At 44.1% G+C, this 22,264-nt stretch overlaps 1 protein-coding gene across 1 annotated transcript; it reads right to left on the bottom strand.

Moving 5' to 3' along the window:
* Positions 1–3,159: 3,159 nt before the first annotated feature.
* LOC128344021 (cytochrome P450 2C31-like) lies at positions 3,160–21,988 on the bottom strand. The gene is made up of 10 exons (XM_053293457.1): positions 21,945–21,988; positions 19,366–19,414; positions 17,296–17,392; positions 13,965–14,114; positions 12,861–13,021; positions 11,140–11,316; positions 9,950–10,088; positions 7,868–8,055; positions 6,266–6,407; positions 3,160–4,028 (listed from the first exon to the last, which is right to left on the bottom strand). Exons 1-10 carry the CDS (start codon positions 21,986–21,988, stop codon positions 3,841–3,843), a joined length of 1,335 nt encoding a protein of 444 aa, XP_053149432.1. The 3' UTR covers positions 3,160–3,840.
* Positions 21,989–22,264: the final 276 nt, after the last annotated feature.

The raw sequence follows: 22,264 nt of genomic DNA, 5'->3' as shown, positions 1-22,264 counted from the left end.
TTGTGTGGAAGCAAGGTAGGAAGGAAACCTGGGAAGAAGTGATTGTGTGGAAGCAATGTAGAAGGAAAACCTGGGTAGCTTTTCCTCCTACCTTGCTTCTTCACAATCACGTCTACCCAGGTTTTCCTCCTACCTTGCTTCCACACAACCGAAAATTGGGAGCACACAGAGCTCCCAAACCTGGGCAGAACACAGTTTTTGATTGTGTGAATGACCTCAGTGTGAAAAGTGCTGAATTAGACGAAGGCATTGCTTAGTCCAGCCACTACTGAGCTAAGCATGTGAGCAGCTGGCCTCTTAATGCTTTGGGGGAAACAGAGAAATATATACAAGTGGCCCGTTATCCACTGGCCACTACCCAAACCTGGGTAGAGCACAATTTTTTTTGATTGTGTGAATAACCTCAATGAATAAACAAAGTGGTTTATTGTTAGAGGAGAGGATTTTCCCATGCAGAGCCAAATATGGCAAAACCAGAGATGGAGGTGCAGCAGAGACATTAAGATGTTTAAAGATAAAAACATTAACTTCTTTGACCTAGCTTGAGAAACATTCATCTTGGATTGAGGCCTCATGGCCAAAGTGTTATGAAAGAGGGACTGCAGATTACCATGGGCTGGCTCACTAGCAGGTAACTATTTGCTTGCAGTCACAGATTAGTAACCAAATAGAACCTGGACGCTTGTATTCTATTGTTTCATTGTGCAGTTTGTCCTGCCTCTGTCATTTCCCTCACTTAACTAGGCTTCACTATTTAAGTAAGCTTCTCTTACTCATAATTTGGCACAGTGCTGTGTGGCATTTTATGCCCCCAAAATATCAAATATGAAGCACTTTGCATTCACTCAGAACATCATCTGCCCTGTCATCCAGTTTGGAGAGATCTTTGGAGAGCATTTCCCAATCTATTTGGGATCTGATCATTTTGAATAATCTGGCATCCTCTGAAAACGTGGCCACCATCTCAGTGTAAATTTCGGATCCTTTATGAATTCATTCAATGGCACTTATTCCAAAGCAGATCTTTGGGGAAAGCCCACTGTTGCTTCCTTACACAGTGAAAACTATCAGTTTCTTGCTGCCATCTACTTTGTTTTTAACCACTTACTAATCCCTAAGAAAATGTATACTTGCTATTTTTTCTTAAAGAGTATTTGGTGAGGGACTTATATGCCTTTTGAAGACACAATATATTGTAAGGCATATACACTCATTTGTCAGCAGGAGGCAGTAGTATTGAAACCCTAGTTAGAGAATCCTGTCCAAAACTGACTAGTTTTTGTGTGCAGATTAGGGTATTCTAGTGGTATCTGATCCACTGAACAGCATGGTCAAGCACACTCTTGCAGAACATAGGATCTCTTAGGAAACCTAAGACTTTTCAGCATATGCAACTTCTTATTACTAGTGGGTTCACAATCTCACACACTCAAAACATGTGGTATCCTGTATAAGAGCTCCAGGAGCAGAATGTCAATGGCACTTCTACTATTGGGGATGGGGTCTACTATTGGGGATGGAGCTTCAGGAAGATAGCCAGCAACAAGAGGGATGGTGGTGATGATTCAGAATGAATCCCATCCATCTACAGCCACTCAGGAGGAAGAGGCAGAAATGGATGTTAACAGAGTTCCGTCCCATTAAGATGTTCCATGGACCCAGCACTTTGCCTTGCACATCTACAGGCTCATTCTTATCTATATGCTTGTAAACACTATAAAAGAACTCCATATGGATGGTGAGGCAGGACTCCCCTTTGAAGAAGCCACATTGATTCTTCTTCTTCATGTTCAACACAAACATATAAAAGAAATATATATGCTTTAAGAATGCTTTCCTACCAATTATTTGGTAGAACAGGCGAGGCTGATGAACCTGTGATTTCTGATTCTTTCTTGAGGAAATTGTTACATTGACTACATTCAGCCAATTCTCTGATAAAGAGGAAGATTTTAGCAAAACATATTTTAGTTAAGAGATCAACAGGTTAGCACTTGGTCCCGCACGTGACAAGAATTCTAAGGTAAATTTAGTCTAGACCTGAGGAATGTTTACTTTTCAGTGTGAAAGTTTAGATCTAAAACTGCATCCTTTCAGTACAATCCTATGGATATTGACTCAAAAATGTCTCACTGTGTCCAATGGCATTCTTCCTAGATGATAAGTGTGTATAGGGGTTCTCTTAAATGCACTCTCCAAGAATAATGGTTCATGAATGGGTGGATATTGTTCCCTGAACATCTTTGGCCATCAAGACTGATAGAAAGAATTGGTTTAGCTTCTCTGAAATTTTGCTCCTGCTTTCTTAGAGCACTCTCTGTTACATCTTTAGCTCTTACTGCCTCCCTGCATGGTTTCCTGCTTCAAACATTTCAGATAACTTTGTTAACATTTAATCTCTAACTCTTCCTTGGCTTTCTTTGTAATCATTTTACATTAGGTCTGCCAGAATTTGGTCTTTTGTTTTCTTCAGACTTCTGTCCTTTAAAGGAGATCTTCACATACTATTTAACTGCACCTGTATTCTTTTATGCTGCTTTGTGACTTTTTTCTGATATGTGGAATATATTTTATTTGAGCCTTTGTTATAGAAGTTTTTAAGTTGTGCCCAAACGTTCTAAAGGGATTTGATCTCCTCTGGAAAATGCTACTTTTTGCCATGAGTTAGCTTTTTCAGAGATGTTTAAAATTCGAGTTTTGGAAGTTATTTATTTTACCCATAACCCTTGCAAAGAAGAGAGATAAGCATTCTGTTTGGGTTATCCATTAATATTAGCTGGGCTGGGTGCAGAGCATCTGCACCTCTCGTTCTCCCCCTGCCACCATTTCCCCACACCCAGCCACCCACCTGCCTGCCACTTTCTTTGCCCGCCCACCGCCATTTTCTCCCCACACGCCCACCACCGCCATTATCTGCACCTGCAACCATCTTCTTTCCACCCGCCCGCAAGCAAGCCTGTCCAGCGCCGCCACTTTCCTCTTCCCCTGCTGGCAGCTCACGAACTCTCACGAGAGCTGCCACACATGGGATTAGCGACGGGTACGCCTAAGAGAAATATATATATAGAGAGAGAAGACAGATAGATAGATATAGATATTCAGTTGTACAAACAGGGCTCACATCCTATCTATTATCCCACTGAGAATAATCCACTAAAAAGTTTTTATTTGCTTTAAGGTAGCAGTTTACAAGAAATTGCTCTCTGGTTACATTTGAGAGAGACAGCAGTGAACATTCTATATGGGTCAAGGTCTGAAATTCAATAAACATTCAGATTATTATTTGGAATTCTTATTTTGGGTAGGCTGTAAGAAGTAGGGCAGGAGCTACTGGATATTGAACTGGAGCTGGCTAACACTAGTGGTTCATGTACTGTGCAGTAACACTGCCTGGCTAAGTGAAGGCGGGGAGGCCCTATGGCTACCAAGGAGGCCCTGCTGCTATTCCCATTGGGAACTATGGAAGTGGGAGTACAAGCATGCACCCCTTAGTAGATACAGAACCTTCTCACCTTTGCAAGCCACACCAGCAAGGTTTAAAGGGGCTTGGAAGCAGTGAGCTCGCCTGTTGCTTAGACAGGCATTTTGCTGTGTATATGTGAGCCAGTATTCCAAGATCAACAGCTGTATTAGAATAACTACCATAAAGCAGTATGCCACATTTGTTCAGTATTTTCACATGCTCTGTGTTTTTAGCCATGGTGCAGACATGAATCTTTTCATCCCCTTAGCTTGTCATTCAGAGACAGAGAGGGGATGATTCAGAATTCCCACTTTAAGTATCCTGAGAAATGTTGAAATCACTGACTTCCTCCTCATATTTTACTTGCTGATACACGATTAAATTTTACACCTAATGGCTCTTAATTGGCGATGTGGCCCTTCTTCCCTGCAAGCCATAAATATGGAAGCAATATCCATCTTCTCAGAGTTTACAACCAGTTGGAAGCTATATTTCTGAAGCAGAGTACTGAAAAACAGAAAGAGCTCCATCTGTGCCAGTGCTTCTCCTGGGCAAGCCCTCTTCCCTGAAAATAAAAGAGATCCTGTTATTCACCTTTACAGTAAATGCAGAATACCCAAGGCATCTCCTCAGATGAATATGGGTGCAACACATTTTCCCAGCAGCAACATATTGCAGTTTCAGCATGAGGAAAATGAGAGAGTGGCTGACATCTAGACTAATGAAGCACATGTGCAGCAAAGGAAATACACATGCAGCATGCTGCATTCTAGACTAAAGCAGCTTGGGGGCTCATTTTGCCAATCTCCCCTTCCCTCTGAAGGACTCCATGCAACTTCAGCATATGCCTCTGAAGGCTGCTTGACTCTCAGGGATATATTTTTGAGTGGGATAGAATGCTTCAGAAGGAAGAGGAAATTGGCAAAAATCCCCTCCCTCCACACACAAGTGCTCACAGTGCTTTAGTGTGGCATGCTCATGCTCTTCATTAGTTGGGATGTCAGCCAGTGTTTTTATGGAGGGGCCATCTTTCAGAAAGACGTCTAGATCCTCAACAAATGACAGCTCCATGTTCATTGTGCTATAAAATGATCTTGTGGAAAGGCCCCGTATTCTTCTGCTCAGCTTGAACATCAGTCCACAAGCAGGTCTGGCAATAGGATCAAGTTCTAACTTTCACCACACTAATAAGATACTTGAGTAGGCTATGAAACTGGGCCAAACAAAGCCACATCTGCTCTTTTGACAATGCATAAATGCATGATCCAAACAACTATCTATAATATATCTTGGAGAGTTTGTGCAAAATAAAGTTATACTTTCCTATGACCTACTGATACCAAATTTTGCATGAACAATCCTGCCACTTAAGCTAACTGAATATACTACTTTTTGCACCAGAATATGCTTGGGAAAAGGTTTAATTTTTAAAAAAGAAGAAATTCCAAATATAATCATCCTATTTTAACTGTAATTGTTCTCAACAGATTTAACACTCAAAAATCAAATCAATAATTCCAAAACAACATCATCCCTAAGAAAAGCAGAAGATCTTTCTTAGATTCAAATGTACTATGATTTAAATTTATCTTAAAAGTACTCAGAGACGCTCACTAATAAGAGGTTTAAGAACTTGTACCTATGGGACAAACCAGACATGACACTGGGAGTTGACATTGGACCTCTTGTACTTTTTTCAAAAGATAAAAGCAGCTATGTGGTATGTGTGTATGTGCGCACACACATCCTAAATTGCAGCCCAGGGAGGGGGACTTAACTCCTTCCCCCCTGCACTATTTTCCTGATCCAAGGGTAAGTTTTTGAAAGTTTTCCCCCAATGTGCAAATATCACAAAGGAGGGAAAATACAGCTAGAGAAAAAGCACATGGCACCATGACCCTGACTCCCCACTCCCTGCAGGCTGTTTTGACAGTCACAGGATAGCTGATCTCAGGTTTCCAGTAAGGGTGTGCATGGGGCCGGCTGGCCCAGTTTGGTTCAAGTCTAAACCGGACCCGAACCAGACCGGGTGCCAGTTCAGTCCAGCACCCCACCGAACCCCCCCCCCCCCGGCTCGGTTTGGTCCAGGAGGGTTCACGGACCTTTTACTAAAAATAATTTTAAGAAATTGTTTTAAATCTACCTTCCTCCTCTCATTCAGGCGTACTTCAGCCCATCTGGGCCTTTCTCCAGTGCGGCGGCCATTTTGGAGGCTGCCACACCTGCGTAATGGATCCCCACCCCACCCATGCTGCCTCAGAGAAGCCCTCTGGAGGGAGTAAGTTTTTTTTTTAATCCTTTTAAAAACTTGTTAGTAAAAGGTCCACGGACCCCCCAAATAGGCCAGGGGGGTTGGTCTGGGGTTGAGCCGAACTGGGGATCGTTCAGCTCGACCCTGAGCCTTCGAATTGGTTCGGTTCTGAACCTGCTCACACATCCCTACTTTCCAGATGTCACATCTGGTTCAGCTCTCAGATTATTATTGAGGCTAGGCATTATGTTTCAAGAGTCAGATCTGAGCCTTCCATTCCCAGTGTACTGCATTGTTTATAGCAGCTGTTTTAACACTTGCATATGCCTGTACAGCACCTGGAACATTAATGCTGAAAAGGCAGCCAATGGCATAAGCAGGACACAGAAACAGTATATGTGGATGTGGATATGTATGAAGCAAAAATTTCAGCAACAGCTGTGGGAACAGTAAACTGGCCTCCAAGAAGCACTCTCTCTCTAGAACCCCACATAACGAAACTTCGTTCTCTAAATACAAACACCAGCCCCATGCACCACTCTTATTGTTACCTGCAGAGAATGGTAGGAAGGCTTCTCTCTTCCTGAATTCGCCCTTCTCATCCAAGAAATGACCTGGGTCAAATTTGTCAGGAGTCTCCCAATACACTGGATCGTAATGCACAGAAACAAATAGCGGAAGGACGATTGTGCCCTTTAAGGAGACAAGAGGATCATTCAGACGAAGTGACTTGACTCAATTTTATGTAAAGAGCTAATAGTCTGTGATAAGTGAACAGGTTAAGGCCTCTCAGAAGAGGCCTCCAGAAGGACAACTTCTGATGAATGATGGCTAGGGAAGCTTCCAAAACTCTCCCAAGGCAAATTTCTCCCAGGAATTTTGGAATTTCAAATCACCTGGTATGGTTTCCAAAGTGAAAGCAATTTATTAGGAATCTTCCATTGATCTGGTTTTTATTTCCAAATGTTATACAATGGCACTGCAAAAAAATTTCCACAGCTTACAGCTCCTTTGCATCTTCCCCACCTCCTCTGCACTGACCATGTGTACATGTGGATCAATAAAACATGGCCAAAAAAGTAATGTTATTCTCAATGCACTTTGTACTCATACGTGTGACCACATCACAATTCATTTTGTAGTGTTTTACCAATGTGCATATGTAGTTGGATGTACATACCGCACAATGGTGTATCAGACTAGTAACGTTGTGCATGTGCTGCTAAAGTTATGCAAGTTGTGCAAATGCAAAACTTGTGTAATGCCATCTGTGCAAATTCTCCATTTGTACAACTTCCATTACTTGCACAATTTGTGTGCATGCAATGCTACTAGGCTAATGTACCATTGCACAGTACGTCAGATGTAATCTTGATGTTGTTGAAACAGTTGAAAAAGAATCTTGATGCAGTCATACAAACAATTGCATCAAGACTGATAAATCTTGATGCAACTGATAAATCACCCCTGCTAACTAGGCAAAGAGGCACCTTTTTAACGTGGTGATTCTCTTTTTTTAGCAGGGGGAGAGTAACTGGCCCTATCTACACCCAGCACAGCATCCCTCCAGTGGCTGTTGCTGGTGTCTATCTTGTGTTTCTTTTTAGATTGTGAGCCTTTTGAGGACAGGGACCCCTCTTATTTATTTATTCATTATTTCAATATTTATATACTGCTTTTCAACAAAAGTTTTCCAAAGTGGTTTACATAACTTTTGTTGAAAAGCGGTATATAAATATTTGTTGTTGTTGATAAAATACTGCAAAAAAGCAATGTGCTTGTGCCACTGGCAACCTAGAGTTGAGGGGAGCATGAATGAGCTCAAAGAACTGAAAGCAGCAAACTCTGCATGCTCGAATTTTGAAATTAATGTGAGAAGTTATCTTAAATCAGAATTCAGTAAGAGTGGAAGTCAGGACAACATTGAAGAAACACAATGGGACAAATCCCTATATGATTATACTTTTTTGCCTGTGCTTTGCATGGGGAACCCATACTTTTAGATAGGGGTGTGTGCATGTGTGCATTCTCTCTCTCTCTCTCTCTCTCTCTCTCTCTCTCTCTCTCTCTCTCTCACACACACACACACACACACACACACACAAGCTCTGATCACCCTTCACCAAAATAAACTTATTTCTGAGTTGTTTCACCTTAGGGATCTTGTAACTCCTGAAATTTACATCCTGTGTTGTCTCATGTGGGAAGGTCTCACCACTCCCTCGCTGAGAACGCTGAATCTCATGGACAACTGCATTGGTGTAGGGCATCCTCACCCTGTCCCCCATGCCAGGAGCACGATTTGTTCCGACAACCTCATCAATCTCCTGCTGGGCTTTTGCTGCAGTGGATGATATTTCGTGGCCATGAACAACATTCTGGAGTCCATTTTCCATATGTTCAGCAAGTTTACCAGCTCACATGCTTTGGACCAGTTATGTGGTCAGGGATTCATAGCTGCTTTTCAATACCCAACTTTGACCCTATTTTGAGAGACACCTGAAGTTGGATGAACTTGTGTTCATTGTCGCATAGTCGGTCATCAAGTGATAAATATTATTATATGAATAAAGTAACATGAACTCATGCCTGAAGTGGGAGGGTGGTGCTTAACTGGCCCATTTGTCTCAAAATTTTGTGCATCTGAAATACAAATTCTATTTCAAACAGTTAAAATTGTCATCCTCAAAGCTACATATTTTCAATACAGTGCCAGGTCACAGTCAAGAAGCATCAGTCTGTCCTACGTGTGACTCTTGATTAATGAATGGATGAATGAATGAATGATGACTATTTATATACCGCTTTTCAACAAAAGTTCCCAAAGCGGTTTACATAGATATAAATAAAATGGCTCCCTGCCCCCCACAGGGCTCACAGGCTAAAAACGAAATGTAAGATAGGCACCAGCAACAGCAATCTAAGGGATGCTGTGCTGGGGCTGGATAGGGCCAGTTGCTCTCCCCCTGCTCAGTAAAGAGACTCATCGAGGCAGTGTCATAGAAACCTTGTCCACACTGGCTCACATACCATGCACAGAAATGGGGACAGTAACAGACCCTCCTGAACTGCTGCAAGGATTTAAAAGAACACCTGTGCTGCTGTGCAGGCAAGTCTGTTCCTCTCTTACTAACTCCTGCACAATTGCAGGTTGTGACAATTCTTCAGTTACTCCCAATGGAAGTACCATCGCAACCTGCGATTGGTACCCGTGTCTGTGAGCCACTCTTTTATTATCTCAGTCTAGAGACCTGTTCAGTTGCCATGTTATTTGAAGGCTGGTTCTCACTGAGCTTTTCCAAACGGTGATTGAATGCAGGTTTGCTACACTTAGTCTGGGAGCAGGAGTTCGTACAAAGGAACCATTTAAAGCTACTCCAGGATGGCAACAGGTGCTGTTCATACAGCCAGTGGCATTATTCAGCTTTGCTCCTTTGCATGTACTACTATTTTGCAAGTAGCTTTGCAGTTACTGTGGGTGATGTGTGCCCTAAAAAAGTAGCACTTTGGTACAGTGCTCAAAATAGCTTAACTTTAGGCACTTCATGCCACAATAAGGCCACCCATCTGGGAAAGCTGATTGTGCACTTTGTAGTCATGAAGAGATGCCCTCTTACAAAATAAGAGCTACACCTCAAGAATGAAGGGAGCAGGGTGCTTGTAAAATCTGTCTCTCTTTAAAATAACTTGGAAGCAGTGGCTGGGAAAGGATTTGGCCGCCACTGATGAGTTTTTTGAAGAGACACATGGCAAATTTGACACTGGCATGCCTTTCCCCATTTGACGAGGTGTACATGAATTTTGTGTTGAGTTGTCACATCTGAATACAAAACACAAGGCTGGTTCTCATGACTGGCAGCTGGTTCGGAGGAGCATCCTACCAGGCTCCGAGCCTCATGCATGCTCCCATGAAACAGTCGTGTGTCCGCTAAAATCAAGGTAGGAGGAGGGGAAGTGATCGTGTGCCGCAATCTGGGTAGGACAGTGGTGGCCAAGCCACCCTGTGTACCCAGCTCTGTACTGAGGATAGAGGAGCAGCACGTCCCATGTCAACCCACCCAGATCGCAGCTAGCACAAGGTCACTCTCCCCTCCTCTAACCCTGATTTTTGCTGATACACAACGGTTTCTCGGGAGCATGCACAGAGCTTGAAGTCTGGTTGGATGCTCCTCCTACCCAGTTGCTGATCGTGAGAACAAGCCCATGAAGTCAGAACTGGCTATTCGTCTGTGTACCTTGGATGTGTGGGAACTTGGCCAACAGGACGAGGCCATATATGAGGTTACTGCTTGTGGTCTCTGTCCCAGCCAGAAAGAGATGGACCACAGTCATGACTAGGTCTTCAGTGCAGATCTTTGTAGTAGAGTTTTTTTCCTATAAAATAAGGCAGATAAGATCCACTTTAATAAAGTAACAGAATGTCTGAGAAGTCAGCCAGCTGATCATCATTAAGATGCCCACCCTTATTTTATTGACTTTACTTTCATTCTAGGTGATATGATATGGAAGGAGGCATCAAAGGCTGCAGTCCTATACATCCTCTGCATATATTAACCTTGATGTCCCCTTGAACTTAACAGGATGGCTAGACTGGAAAGCAGTTTACTTGAGTGGGTCCATGGTTGGATAGAAGAGCCATGGACAGGGGATCCAAATGCAGGTGAAATAGACAATATTCCTTTTATTGGTTTTTGTGCAGGCAAGCTCCTACCATGTGGCGCTCCTTAATTTCTTTTCTATTCCACCTCACTCCCTCCCCCCCACTCCCAGGAGCCTGCTAGCACAAGGTGATTAGGGTTCCGCTTTTGCTTCTGTGTTCCCCTTATGAGAGGGAGCACCATTTGTTGTGTCTCTGGGGCTGAGCCTCCTTGCTCTGGTCATGTGGTATTAGCTGGGGAGTTATCACATTCCCCCAAACTCTGACACTTGTTCCTTCAGAGCCCTGGCTTGGCCCACTGGCCTTCTCCCCCGCCTTCCACTTTGAGGCCCATCAGTATCATTTACCACTTCTGGTAAGCCCAAGAGCACCCTGAGTGATTTCATATCCAGCAGACACTGATCATGGCCAAGCAAGGTGTGCATGTGCTTAGCCAAGTGGAAAGCTAGCACAAGAGCTTCAGATCACAGGGAGTTATTACTGAATTAGCATGCATAGAACCAAGCTGCATTTCTCTCTCTCTCAAGGCCAGATGAGACACTGTATGGCAGGCTGCATGAAAGCCTCCTAACAATTTTTGGTTAAATGAAAAACAGCCACAGGAGTCTATGACTTTGATCAGACCAGACCAGCAGTATGGGAGGGGCTTAACTCTGTCTCCAATCAAAATGGCCTGCATTAAGCCATTTCTTCACCTGCAGGAGAAAAAGTATCAGTCTTGTAGTTTCACACAAAAGCCCACCATCTTCTAGATCCTCAGTCACCTACCTTTTGCAACTTAAGAAGGAAACAGTCAATAAAATCCCCAGGATTTTGTGGGTCTAGGGCCAATTTGTGGGATTCCACCTTCTCTCGAATGAAAGCACAGATCTTGGCACTATCAGCAAAGAGCTTGTTGTGAGGTCCGGGTAAGTGGTTCATGATCCTTGGAATGGCACTGTACACCTGAGGCAAGATTATACTGTAGGTAAGAAATTCTAGCCCTGTTGCCAACTCTGACCAAAGCTATGCCAATATTTTTCACAATGTGAAAAACACTTGGAGTGTTTCTGGAGACTCCAGCCAATCCTGAAGGGTGGGCCTATCCCCTTAGCTACAAGATGCTGCAGGAGTGTTTGGCTAAAACTGGGAATAATCAGGGGGTGGTTCTTATGAATTTTATTAAGGACTCGCCACGTCTTCCCCCATAATTTTAGCACTGACATCCACTATGAAGTGACCAGTATGACACAGTAGTTAGCATAGTTTGGAATCCTGGGCCCAGAGAACCCAGGCTTGAAACCTTATCTAGAACCAAAGGCCTTGTGGAAGAATGATAAAGTACTTTGTACACTGATAAATGGCAATAAATTACACAGCCATGAGCACCAGGGTAGTTGCTTAAATGAGAAACACACAATTATTATACCCCCATAAAAACACTATTGGCCATTACACTGCCACTAACAGATGTACCACTGGGAAAAGCCCCTCACATATTTGTATTGATAAAGGACATTCTAAAGCTATTCACACAATTGCTCAAAAGTAGGCTATGAGAGCCCAGCCTGGTTTTGAGCAATCATGAGAACTACCGGGCTCGTGGGTGAGCCCGGTGGTTCTCTGGTGGCTAGTCCGCCTTAAAACCCCTGCCCATAAACAGTGTTCTAATTTTTTTTCATCTGTGTGCGGAGTGAGTTTTGTTCTGGGCAGGAGCATCAAGGTTGTGTGTGCACACATGCATTCAGAGTGGAGCCTTCCTGATTCAATCTGAGCAGGATCTAAAATTAACAGAATGGACATCCAAAAACTTGTGAGCGCAGGCATGAGCGCACACCTTAGAGGGATCACTGTCCTTAAATGAGGTTAACACAGCAAGCACTCATGGGAAAGTAGAGCTGGTCTTGTGGTAGTAAGCATGACTTGTCCCCTTAGCTAAGCAGGGTCTGCCCTGGTTCAATCTGAATGGGAGACTTGATGTGTGAGCACTGCAAGATATTCCCCTCAGGGGATGGAGCCGCTCTGGGAAGAGCAGAAGTTTTCAAGTTCCCTCCCTGGCTTCTCCAAGATAGGGCTGAGAGAGATTCCTGCCTGCAACCTTGGAGAAGCTGCTACCAGTCTGTGAAGACAATACTGAGCTAGATGGACCAATGGTCTGACTCAGTATATGGCAGCTTCCTATGTCCCTATGTAACCTCATTTGTTTGATCGTATGTCAGCCGCGGCTGCCTGCAGCCACAGCTGACACACTCAGGGTGGGGTGGGGGAAGGGAGGAGGGACTCGTGCGGTGCCTTCCTCGGGTTCGGGGGCTCCCCATCCCCCTCTTCCAAAGCTCCAAATGGAGCCATGACAACTGCTCATGTGTGGGGAGAGAGAGCTAAGTCCACTCTCCCCACACGAACCCTATCTGGTGCTTCACACTCATCATGTGACGCGCCTCCTTGCCTAACTGAACCTTCCACAATTATTAGAAGTACCCCAGATTAACAAGTCCATCAGGGTGACTTACCACTCCAGACACACACATAAAGAAGCCCACAAAGTCCTTAGTGATACGCAGGATCTCAATGAAGTCCGGATCTTCATAGCTGAATCGATCCCCGAAGACAACAGAACAGACCACATTGGAAACAGCAGCTGTGATGTCTGGCATTGCATCAAAGGCCTGCCCTGCAATTGCAAGAAATATAGAACCACTTATAATATATATACTGTAAGTGACTAGGGCTTGTATTCTCCATCCTTCAAAGCTTATTCTCTGTGGTCTGCTACGATTTGCCATCCGGAGTGTGTGTGTGTGTGTGTGTGTGTGTGTGTGTGAGAGAGAGAGAGAGAGAGAGAGAGAGAGAGAGAGAGAGAGAGAGAGAGAGAGAGAGAGAAATATGTTAAGCATTGTTATATTCAAATGGGTAAGTGAACCATAACAGTGCTCAGGGGCGTAACTATAACAGGACAAGGGGAGACAGTTGTCTGAGGGCCCACTGCCTTGGGAGGCCCCCCAGAGGCAAGTTGCATGACTGACTCCCCCAGCTGCACACCCGACCTGGCTTCCTTCAGTTGTATTCATCCTCCAGAACTGATGTGAGTGTTAAGACCTGGAGCTACCAGAACAGCATGTCTTTCTCGAGTACCATTAAATGACTTGCAGCGTCCACAATTTACAAAACTTTTTAAAAAATAATTTAGGATGATGTTCTATTGTGGCACATAGGAGATATAGATATAGATACATATGCTTTTTGTTACCACTATTCAGCCTCATTTAAGATTTCTTTACTTCATGAGCTGAGCTCCAGTGAGGGGGGCCCATTTTAAAATCTTGTCTCTGGGCCCAATCCAACCTTGCTACTCCCCTGACAGTGCTGCAACATTAATGTATCATTACTGGGGTGCCCATCATTAATACAGAACATTCTCATTTCTCTATAAATGTATGGGCAACACCATCACAGCTTCAAGCCCATGTGGACAAACAACGCAAGGAACAATGCAGATACTCCCACAACTAAGTACTGCAGTCTACTTTGGCAGACTGAGAGGAGGGATACCAAGCATCCACACCACAGACAGGGCTGCTTTGTGACCCACTGGACCAAGCACGACCCTAAGGAACCTTGTGCAGTTGCCATTGCCTCCACCAGGCAATGAGCCTCCTCCTGTATTCGTTCAGCCATTGGTTTCTTCCCCATTCCAAAGTTCTGCAGAGTGGACAGTGTGAAGCGATGCAGATCTTTCCATTTTGCATCATCCTTGTTGACAAGCCCTGAGAGAATACAATTTGGCATTGTTATATGAAAAAGAATCAGACCTGCAACAAAAGCTTTGTCAGAAAATATGGAGTTTCACCATTAAAATTGTATTTTCTATTAAATTTACAATATATTTTGCCCTTACATTTCCTCACATACTTAGCTTTCAAGTTTCTAGGTAAACAAGGGAGACAGAGCAGATAATCGTTGGATGTACGTGGTACTTTGTGTCCGCATTAAATAGAATTTAATTAAAGCTTTCATGGTGGGGGGAACAGAGGAAAAGGGGACATGTGCAGGAAAACCAACTTCTGTGGGGAAAATAAATAGATTCTTTGATTCCTCCCAGCTTCATAAGATTAGCAGTCATTACTTGATTACAAATGTTGGTGTGATTATTTTTCTTCTAGGGTCCTGGGAACTGGAGAATGCATTTCATATCAGAAGGGAGATAAGATATCAAAAGCACCCACCATAGCCCTTCGATACTTAATCAGTGATAGGTATGGAAGGTCGGCCACCAAATTCTTAACCATTATCCACCAATGCTTCTTTCACGGCATCATATCCACAAAGCACCACCATAGCCTTTGGTCCCAGCCAGAGTGTAAAGACTGGGCCATATTTCTCAATGAGCTGAGGACAAACATCAAATAAGGCGTGAATCATTGGGGTGTGAGATCTCATTCTTGGAAATTTGCTGCAGCCCACTGCCACATCATCATTTAATACAGATGAGTTGCAATGAAATCCATTGATCATCATGCTTAGATTGTCAAAGCTAAGAGAGAACAATACTTCCCAATTTATCTCAAGTGATCTGAAAGGACTAGGTACCTATTCTAACCATTGTTGCCTGAACCTGAGGGTTATACTCGTGGGTCAAATGGGCCATAACCCAAAATTTGGCTATGGTGGAAACACTCTTGATGGAAACACTCTTGATGAATATAATATACCTTGAATATATGATTAGCAGAGGGTTGTGACAGCATTCCCACTAGAACTTCCTCTAGCTCACAATCAGAATTAAGAGTGCATTCTTCTCACTTCACTAGTACCACTTGGGTGTTATGTTTCATTCAACCATTGCTGCCAAGATCCAGAAGTAATGTGAAGCATTCCAGAGCAACCATCAATAAAAAGACACTAGGCAACATCCAAACTGAGTTAGTCATATCCCATTGAAACTGATAGGATTTAAGCCAGTTGTGACTAATTTATCACACTGATTTCAATAGTGCTTAATTATGGTTAACTGGTCTGGATGTTGCCCAGTATGTATGGTTGTCCTCTAAATCTCTGTCCCTTACTTATTGCAAATGCTTATTAAAAAGCGACAGCATTTTTCTTAGCTAAGATCTAAAACAGATGCATGGCAGGAGATCTGTTACTGGATCTCCCTATTGTATTATTATTATTATTATTATTATTATTATTATTATTATTATTATTTATTCTGTCACCAGAATCTCCAATTTTGATTGGAGCAGGAGTGCCCAACAAGAGGGTGTGAAGTCCTTTGGGAAAGGGAATCATTGGCCAACAATCTGACTAATGTTCCTATGTCCATTTAGCCAAAAAAAGGCACATGAACAGCAATAACATCCGCACTACTGAAGTGTTGGGGCTCACAAATAGAGGGGCAATTTCTATCTATCTCCGCTTCCGCCAGAAGCACTTTGTGCAAGGTGAAATTATGTCCCTAAGGGCTTTGCAAAGGGGAAGAGATCAGTGAAAATCACGCCCCCCCGCCCCCCCATACAAGCCTGTGCACTTCAGAAGCAGAGATGCTATTACTGCATGCATGCTTTTTCTCTTTCTTTCTTTCTTTCTTTCCCGCTGCATGGGTGCAGTGTTAGTCAGGAGGTCTCCCAGCATTTTGTTGCTTTTTGCTGTGTAAACCACTTGGAAAGCTTTTGCAGAAAATATATAACGATGATAAACAAAAGGTAAATGCAAGCTGAAATTACACTCAGTTAAAAATGCACTCAAGAAATAAGGAAATATTGCCCTTTGGGGTGCTTTAACTGCCCCAGCTGAAAGAAGTCAAACACACACACACACACACACACACACACACACAGAGGCAACCCCCTGTTTCAGGGACATTTTCCAGTGAACTGCAACCCAGCCAGAGCATAAAGTGGTAACCAGTTCAAAATAAGTGGTTCAATAAGGCACTCAATTTTAAATTTATTTATTACATTTTCATCCTGCCTTTCCTCTGAGCAGTGCAGGGCAACATACAAGATTCTCTCTTCTCCACTGCAGCTCCACAGCAGCTCTGTGAGGTAGCTCAGGCTGAGAGAGAATGCGGCTGTTCACACGAGTGGTCCTACCGGGGTAGGGCCGCTCGTGTGAAGCGCCAGGATCCTGCTGAGTAGCCCAAGCTTTTTACCTGAGCTTTAACCTCGGTAGAAGGACATGAGCACGCCCTCCCCACCCCACCAGGTCCCTGGTCTGCTCGGGCTGAGCTTTTTAAATTTAAAAATAAAAACAAACATGTTTAAAATAATACATATGTCTCAAGTTGAGTTACCTTCATATCTAATTTCTAGAGTTACACTACAACCATTCGGTATTATTTCCTCAAGATATGTATCTACACTAGTTCATGCCATCTGAATGAGTTACTGGACCACTTTTAAAAGTAAGTATCTAAACTGGAAAGTTCAAAAATACTAATGATTAAGCAGAACTGCATCTGAACCCAAATTTTGAATGTTGGATTGTTGAAGGGATCATTATCAGTTAATCCATTTTAACAGTTCTTGAAAATGTCTCCCAAATTAAGAAATGACTGTAAGAATGAAACTGCAGGGTAAAATAATTCCCTATATAAATTAATCTGAGACAAAAGAAAGGTGGGTTCAGGCTATTATAATGGTAGCAAATCAACAGCTATCCCATTGCATGTTTTATTTTAGTCACTCCCCTCTGTCTCCAGAAATAGTTCTTTGTGGCCAATTACACGGTATGGAAGGGAAGTAGTGGACTGGTACAGCAGGATTGAAAACATTGTGGAAAGTACTCCCAAAATCTGAAATCTGGGAGCAATTCAGTGGACAGTGAAATAAAGAAGCCTTGAAATGCCCTGGTTTTTCTCTCCATCCTTTCTTTTCGAACAAGTTCTTGTTCTCTGTCTCACAGGGAAAGTGGGGTGGGGGAGAATCCTGTGAGAGATGGCCTTACCTTTGGGAAGCTTTTGTGCAGAGGTAGAACATCTTTCTGCAGGAGGTTCCCCCAAAAGAGCCAGGGAGCAGGCCCTGGAGGGAGCTGGCCCTTGGCTCTGTGCAGTTTGAAGGAAAAGAATGTGAGCACAAAGAGCACGAGAAGAACTACTAATCCAGCCACCACCTCCATCTGTATCCCTGTCACTGCCTAGGCAAGAAGACAAAATGTTTGTTCAGAGAAGCAGAGAAACCTACAGAGTGGAGACACACCCAGAATGCTTGAGGTAGATTCTCTGCATGCTCTTATCTACCACTCTGGTGTCCACTTCCTCATGGTGCCTTTAATTCTCTGGAAGCTTGGCTGCAGGCTAATCACTCATATGGGTGCTGAGCTTTTTCATACCTGTTTTGGTCCCAGAGGGGGGAAAAAAGAGCAACTGAATAATTCCTTTGTTTTCAGTCAATTCATATTCAAAAGGCTGTAAAGCACAGTTTAGAGGCCAATGGTACTCTTCCTCAGCCTTGAATATCATGAACTAAATTAGAAGAAGCGAAAAAATAAATGCATATACTTCGGACAGAAGTTGCTGATGAGAGATTCAGTGTGGCAGATAAAAGGCCCATCCACACGTTATGTTTAACACTCGTAGAACAAGAGTACAGTTTACACAGGTATGTCCATACACAGGTACAGTCATTCACACATTATGCTGAACGCAGGTACAGTCATCCACACAATCACATGTATGAGTGTACAAACATCTGTACTCTCATAGAGCATGATGTCCGAACTGGGTTAAAGTTTTGGACTTAAACTGCAGAAAACTAGGTTCAAATCCAAGCTCAGCCATGAAACTCAGTGAGCCTATTTTCATGACACAAGCTACCTAGGTAGGAGAGAGTTAACCAAGGCAGCTCATGTTGTCTGGGCCACTGGGAAGCCTCCCAAACCAGCTGCCCCAGACCTGGGAAATCCAGATCAGAGCCAGTCCAAGTATCTCACTTTGTGATTGTCTGGAGAACTGGGGCGGTAAAAACAGCTGCCATAGAGTGCTGGGGGAAGCGAAGGCAGGGAGAGGCATGTTGCTGCACTGCCATGGGCTGCCTCTTCACTGCTCATGAGGTGCATTGTGGGATGTGGGAGGACTTCCTCTTCCCAATCTCACTTTGGGAGTCTGCCACCAAACTGTTCGTGTGGACGTGCAAGCAGCAGAGCCCAGAGAAGGCTCAGATCATCTTGGAGACAGCAAGTAGGATCCTGCCTTCCCCACACTGCACTCCACCCCACCCCACTCTGGTCCTGTGAATGACCTCATTGAGTGAACCTGGACCAGTCACTGGTTATTTCCACATTTGGGCCCTTCAGCACTGCTCTTCCACAACTATAATTAAATGAGTAGTCCTAAGTAGAACAGACAGTGGCATAGTGAAGCCACTGGCAGTCCAGGCACAACTTGCTGTGGCGGCCCCTGTCGCCAGATGCAGGGGTGTGGCCAAATGTGGAAACAGGGCTGCAAGCTGCTTCATCCAGCTGGGTTTACAGCCTGGCGGGGAGCGCCTTTCCTTGCCTGGAAAGGCAGAGAAAAGCATTGCTACCCAGGCTGGGAACCCAGTGCTGGCTGAAGCTTCTCACAAATGGAGCCATGCGGCTTGTGAATGGGGCTGCGGTGCATCCCCGTTTCCACTTGGCCACGCCCCTGCATCTGACATCAGATGCAGGGGGCATAAGACATCAGACACAGTGGCGTGTCTGTGGGGCCAGGGGCAGCCTCAGGGGTGTGGCGGCCCGGGTTCTTCTGACCCGTTTGGTCAATGATGGCTATGAACAGAGCCCACTTTCTGCTTCTTTTATCACAGAGATCTAGCTAAGACTCACTGTCACATACTGAGAGTTTCATTTGTATCCAACTATCAGTGCATGAGTTACGCAGGGGTGTTGCCTATATTTTGAGTGATTCCATCTTGAAAGAAGATGGCAGATAAGAAAAAAAAATCCCCTGCTGGGGTCCCTTGGGGCTCCCTCCCATGTACTGTGAATTTGGTTTATATACAACTATAAACACAAAAGTCATTAGAGAAGGATACTTACACACAGAGATACAGTGATCTCATAAACCTTCTTCTCTTCAGAAAGAAAGCTAAAAATGAAAAATGAACAAGCGTTTATCCTTAACTGCAAATAGGAAGCAAGTGATTAAAGATCCCACCAGAATAGGCATTGATTAATTAAGGGCAGATTACCACTGCCAAGACTGGGAATTAACAGGAAGCAACTGATTAAAGGTCGCCCAAAAAAAGCCTCATCAGCAATTTAGCAGTACACAGCAGCCTTGTACTGCAACTGAATTTTGAGTTTTAAAAAACCAAAAAAACCCAAATGTGAATTGAAAAAAGATTGGAGGGCAAGATGCAAAGCACTGACCTACAAGAGTTTAGCAATGCTGTTATCTGGATTCTTGATAACTACTGAAGGCCAAACTACAAGAGAGATTTAAAAGCTTATTAAAGGTAAAGTGTGCCATCAAGTTGATTTCGACTCCTGGCGAACACAGAGCCCTATGGTTTTCTTTGGTAGAATATAGGAGGGGTTTACCATTGCCTCCTCCCATGCAGTATAGGTTGAGGAGGCTCTTCTCATGATTAGTGAGAAGAGTCTCTAGGAGGTTTGCGGGGAGCCAGCAGGGAGTCACGGGCCGGCGGGTGCTGGGGGGAGCAGGGGCTGATCGGCCCCCAGAAGCTCCAGCATGCCCTGTGCCAGTGTGCAGGGCATGCTGGAGAGACCCCCGAGCTGGGAGGCTGCTTTTGAGCCTCCCAGTCGGAGGTCTACTCGTGAGTTGCTGTGCCATGGAGCCGCACTGCGGCAACACACGAGGCAAAAAACCGGGTTTGCAGAGCGCTCGCTCCGCAAACCTGGTTTAAGGGCAGGGGTTCTTGGGCGGGTTACCCGCTTAGGAACCACCAGGCTCGCAGCCGAGCCCGGTGGTTCACACGATGGGAGGAAATCGGGCTAGCCTCTGCTAGCCCGATTTCCTCCCATCATGTGAATAGCCTCGATGTCTTCCAGCATCTTCCTATATCACTGCTAATCGATATAGTAGAAGGGGATTCGAACTGGCAACCTTCTGCTTGTTAGTCAAGCACTTCCCCTAAGGTGACTAAAAGCTTATTAGATTTCATAAATTCATGTTTTCTATCGTTAATAACAGCCGGATTGGGAGGGCCATGAATTGGGACCACAGAGGGTCTTTACTCCTCATTAACGTCCTGATTCATGGGAGTCCCAGAATTCATCTGCTATTTACCCTGAAAGGAATCTTCCTTTGATCATGATGGGAATTTATTTCCAGGGTAACTACCTGTCAGATAGGAGGCCTGTGGCAGGGATAGGGTTAAAGGCCTCCTACTCCTTCCATGGTCCCAATCCATAGGGAGTCCCAATCCCCCTGCTACTGATTTTAAAAAAAAAAATCTAAGCAGGTCAGTGTACTTCACAGAAATAGGGGTGTGGGTAAGCAGATTTGTATCTCTTAGTGAGGTTATTCACACATGGGTTCAAAAACGGGCAAGCCCACCTGTGAAGCCACCACTTAAAATGGGGTTAGGAGAGCGAGTGCTCTCCTAACCCCATTTTGGCAATTGTCTGGCAGATTCGGGGGCGGGGGGTTCCCAATAATGCACCGCACCCTCATGCGGTGCATTATTGGAATTCCGGGGGGCAGGGAGGTGCATCCCGGGCCCCCAGAGCTACCAGCAGGAGCCGGTGCTCATCTGAGCGGGTGAACCACCCACCCAAGGAGGCGTCACTGCTCATCTGTGGGGATGGTAAGTGTAACCTGCTCTCCCTGCAGACCGCCCTGGAGCCCTTCTCAAGGATCATGAGAAGAGGCTCTATCTGTACCAGTTAATTAGGCTTGCCAACTGTCCCGCATTACCCGGGACATCCCTCATTTCAGGGATAAAATGTTGGTTCTTATAGGGACGGCATTTGTCCCGCATTTTGTTGCTGGTGACCGGATTAGCAGCTCGGTCCTCTGTGCTCTCTCTCAGTTGTGCACACACAGCAGCACTAAACTGATAATAAAATTTAAGGTGTGGATTCATATAATTCAATAACATATATGTCATTGATACTCAGGTTCTTGATTACCACTGCATGGACCTCCTGCCCCCTCCCCCAGCCAGCCCCCCCCCCCCCCAAACTTGTGTCCCTCATTCTGGTAATGAAATGTTGGCATCCCTAACTGGTTTCCTCACAATTGCTTGTTTTGGCTTTCTGATGTTTATGTTCTGGTTATTTTCCTCTTTATACACTCAAATAACTATAGCAATATTTTTTTACATAGCTCAGTCACCCTTTTATCCAAAGCAAGGCAGCTTGTATCGGAGAGTATATCAGTCTCCTCGGCTCTCATTACGTGGGGATATCAACTCTAGGTGTATTCCAGGTTACCTCACACAGTTCCCATGAAAACAAATGGGGAAACAACCAGACAAAAGAATCTTCAAGCATACAGTGCAAGTTTTAGCAGAGCCAGGATTTTATTCAGAAGGTTGCATATTCTAGTGGAGGGACTGAAGTGCAAATAATACATTTTCAGTGAAAGATTAAATATCCCAAAGAAGTCAGTTCAACTGTTTGTGGTTTTGTATTCATACACCCCAACTCACTTCTTGTGATTAATAAGTTTATCAGTGCCAGCAAGAACTTGCATCCTATTTCTACAGAAAAGTTTGTCAATTTTGCAGGAGGGATTGTGCATGCAAATAACTGATCAATCTCTTGTGTCAGTTGCTAAATAGCTGCTAAACTGGTTTAGCAAACAACCTGATAACTTGAAACTGACCACAAGTGCTTTTCAGTAAACAACTAAGTTTGCTAAGTCATCTGGAGCTGAACTCGAAGACCTCCTTAAACTTCTGTGATCTTTGGTCTAGAAAATCTTAAACTGTGTCAAGCCTCGAGTAATGCAGTAAAACGCTATCCAATC

Source organism: Hemicordylus capensis, chromosome 2 (genome assembly GCF_027244095.1).
Source record: "Hemicordylus capensis ecotype Gifberg chromosome 2, rHemCap1.1.pri, whole genome shotgun sequence".
Lineage (NCBI taxonomy): Eukaryota > Metazoa > Chordata > Lepidosauria > Squamata > Cordylidae > Hemicordylus > Hemicordylus capensis.
Note: the sequence above shows the minus strand (reverse complement) of the source record. Positions and strands in the feature narration are given on the sequence as shown.

What these genes read in the sequence shown, in the direction of transcription:
- LOC128344021 (XM_053293457.1), bottom strand. Translation starts at nt 21,988, where the DNA reads ATGCAAGTTCTTGCTGGCACTGATAAACTTATTAATCACAAGAA. An exon ending in TCCTTCTTAAGTTGCAAAAG is followed by an intron (nt 10,089 to 11,139) that starts GTAGGTGACTGA and finishes CTTATTTTATAG; the next exon opens with GAAAAAAACTCTACTACAAA. An exon ending in CAAGTTCCCACACATCCAAG is followed by an intron (nt 8,056 to 9,949) that starts GTACACAGACGA and finishes CATCCACTGCAG; the next exon opens with CAAAAGCCCAGCAGGAGATT.